At 29.4% G+C, this 2,877-nt stretch overlaps 1 protein-coding gene across 1 annotated transcript; it reads right to left on the reverse strand.

Annotated features, from left to right (window-relative positions):
- Positions 1 to 496: 496 nt before the first annotated feature.
- Positions 497 to 1,736, reverse strand: LOC123882181 (leghemoglobin 1-like). The gene is made up of 4 exons (XM_045930990.1): positions 1,582 to 1,736; positions 1,372 to 1,483; positions 927 to 1,034; positions 497 to 745 (listed from the first exon to the last, which is right to left on the reverse strand). Exons 1-4 carry the CDS (start codon positions 1,674 to 1,676, stop codon positions 620 to 622), a joined length of 441 nt encoding a protein of 146 aa, XP_045786946.1. The 5' UTR covers positions 1,677 to 1,736; the 3' UTR covers positions 497 to 619.
- Between the last annotated feature and the right edge of the window lie 1,141 nt (positions 1,737 to 2,877).

Genomic DNA, 2,877 nt, shown 5'->3' on the forward strand with positions numbered 1-2,877 from the left:
GATCATCTTTTTTTGCTTTGCGCATTTGCTTGGAATATTTGGTTAGAAGTGTATTAATAGTTTAGTTTGTTAGAGGTGTTGCCAAACACTATTGGGATTTGTTCCTTAGCTTATAATTAATTTGGGACCCTTAAAAACAAGAAGGCTCTGTGTAGTCATGCTTTGGCAAGTGGTGATTTGGGGGATTTTGCTAACGGAATGATGCAATTTTTGCTCATAAGGCTCAAAATATGAATGTAGCACTTGAGAGAATTAAATGTACTCTCCTTGCTTGTTTTATGAATTAAATATAAATCTATTATATATATTGTATACTTAAGTAATGGTTGGATTTCTCCATCTTTTAGGGAGTTGATTCATTGTTTTTACCTTTGTTGTGGTGACCTTTTGACTTTGATGAATATCACTTGTACTTTATTTCAATTGCTAATATATTCTTTCTCTTTTTGGCCGTTAAAATAAAATAAAATAAAATACCCCGGCACATACACTAACATTATGACATAATTATTTTTAACTGCATTTATTATAGGAATTTGTTTAACAAGTTTTAGTACATTATTACATATTTTATTCATTAAGTTTATTCATTAAAATAGATCATCCCAAGTTTAACTCCTTAATATGCTTTCTTAATTGCAGTTGCCAATGCATCATAAGCTACTTCCCAAGCAGTGCTCAGCTCTGCGCTCCATTTGTCCCCTACTGCTTTCTTTATAGTTTGTAGCAAAGCTTCTTTAACCACCTACAATTAAAACACCAAAACATTAATTTTGGTTTAGCAAACATGTTAACATAAATAGTAGAAAATACTTATTTTGCATAATTCCCGTTAATTATTTATTGTTAAATTAGGGAAAAAGTGACAATTAAATAAAAAAATTAAGAAATTTCATCAACAAAAATATTTTATCATATTATCATACCACAAAATGAGGATCAACAACTCCTTTTTGAACGTGAATAGCACCCAACGAAGCATCTCCCAACACAACTGTTCCTGTTGCTCGGAGTTGACCAGCTGCATCGCGTACCTATAATTCAAAAAATATAAATATCTCAAGATCAATAACCATGCTAACATAAACTATTAAAAAAATATACTAGAATGTGATTTTATATTAGGAATAAGAAAAATATTCATTTATATCTGCTATACAAAATGTTAGGATGGAAGGAGCTTATTTGGCTACATTAGCTTCTGAAGTTTTCCTAATTAGGATTGAATAAGGACATTAGCAACAATCAATATTTTGAGGTTACAATGTTAAGTTCTTACCATTAAACTAATTAACGCATCAAGCGTAGAGAATCATTGACATTGAATGAAGAATAAGTAAAGCAAATTAATTGATATGGGATTGAACTCACCAATCCAAAAACCTTTTCAGCATGGCCCTGGAGTTGAGGGCTATCTTGTACTCCAGCTGACCCCTTAAGAAAAGAGAACAATTCCTTTGCTGCAGGTGCTTTCTCTAATATACTATTTTAATCAAATTAAACCAACCAAACATATTCTTCTTAGTTAATTTACACTATATCTTCTTAATTAACAATAATCATAGAAAGGGAAAAACTTACAAAGTATAGAAGAAAATACTATTTCCAGAAAGGTTTTGTTTGAATGATTCATAAGAGCTATTCACTAAACTCTCTTGCTTGTCAGTGAAAGCCATATTATTTTCTCTTTTCCTTTTTTTTTTTGTTGTTGGTGTTTTTGTTTGTGTTTGCAATGTAATAATTTAACATGCAACCCTCTATTTATATACAAAGCCTAGAGGTGGAAGTTGATGTTTCAAAAAATCTATTGGCTTGTGGAGGTGGCCATTCACATTATTAAGAGACAAGAATCTTTTTTAAAACTTAATCAAACAAATTTTAATTAAATAAAGATAATATTTTTTTTTATACAATAGAGGCAAAGCCCAAAGGAAATAAATTTTTAGAATTTAAAATAAACTATGCATTGACACAAACATTCATTCATTTAATCAATGTAATTATTAATTAATCTAATAAAAAATGTTAACGATAGTAATATAGTATATTTAAAAATTTACTAGATATATAAAAAAATGAAGAAGTCTACACAATAAGTAAGACATGGAAACTTATTGAACAACTAAAGAATAATATTATATAAACTAATACTATAATTTCTTTTTGGCTTAATTAGTAAAATAGTCCCTTAAAGATATTTTTGGTTTCACATTGGTCCCTTAAAGAAAAAAAGGTCTGAATAGGTCCTTTAAAGAAATAAAATGTCCGAATAGGTCCCTTAAAGACATATCCGTTAATCAGTTTGGTTCTATTCAGACATTTTTTTAGGGACCAAACTGATTAACAGAATGTCTGGAATTTGAACCATGACCCCTGCATATATAATACGATGTTCTTAATTATCAACTGAGTTAAACTAAACTCACGAGATAATTAATAATATAGCTTTTAAGACCATCTCCAATGGTAGTACCTATGTACTTATATAGGTACTTATTAGGTACTACCATTGGAGCAAAACTAATTGAGTACCTAATAGGTACTGCTTCTCAAATAGGTATCATCTCTCTCCTCATTATAATATAATTTTGTGGGACCTACTTATAAAGATGTAGTATTATTGATGAGATATAGAGTTATTAGTGTGACCGATTTAGAACTTTTTAAGAGGTGCTGAGTTGGAGGGATTGAATACTTATTAAGTACTATTATTAAAAATAATAAATGAGTGATGTGTACACGTGAGATCCAGTTAAATACTCAAATTTGGAGAGCTTCATTGTGGATGCTTAAGGAACATTAACACTACATTCGGAAAAATTTGGTACTATTATATTTAACTGTACAAGATATTTGAGATGTATTGATCATAAGAAA

The sequence above is a fragment of the Trifolium pratense genome, linkage group LG4 (genome assembly GCF_020283565.1).
Source record: "Trifolium pratense cultivar HEN17-A07 linkage group LG4, ARS_RC_1.1, whole genome shotgun sequence".
NCBI lineage: Eukaryota > Viridiplantae > Streptophyta > Magnoliopsida > Fabales > Fabaceae > Trifolium > Trifolium pratense.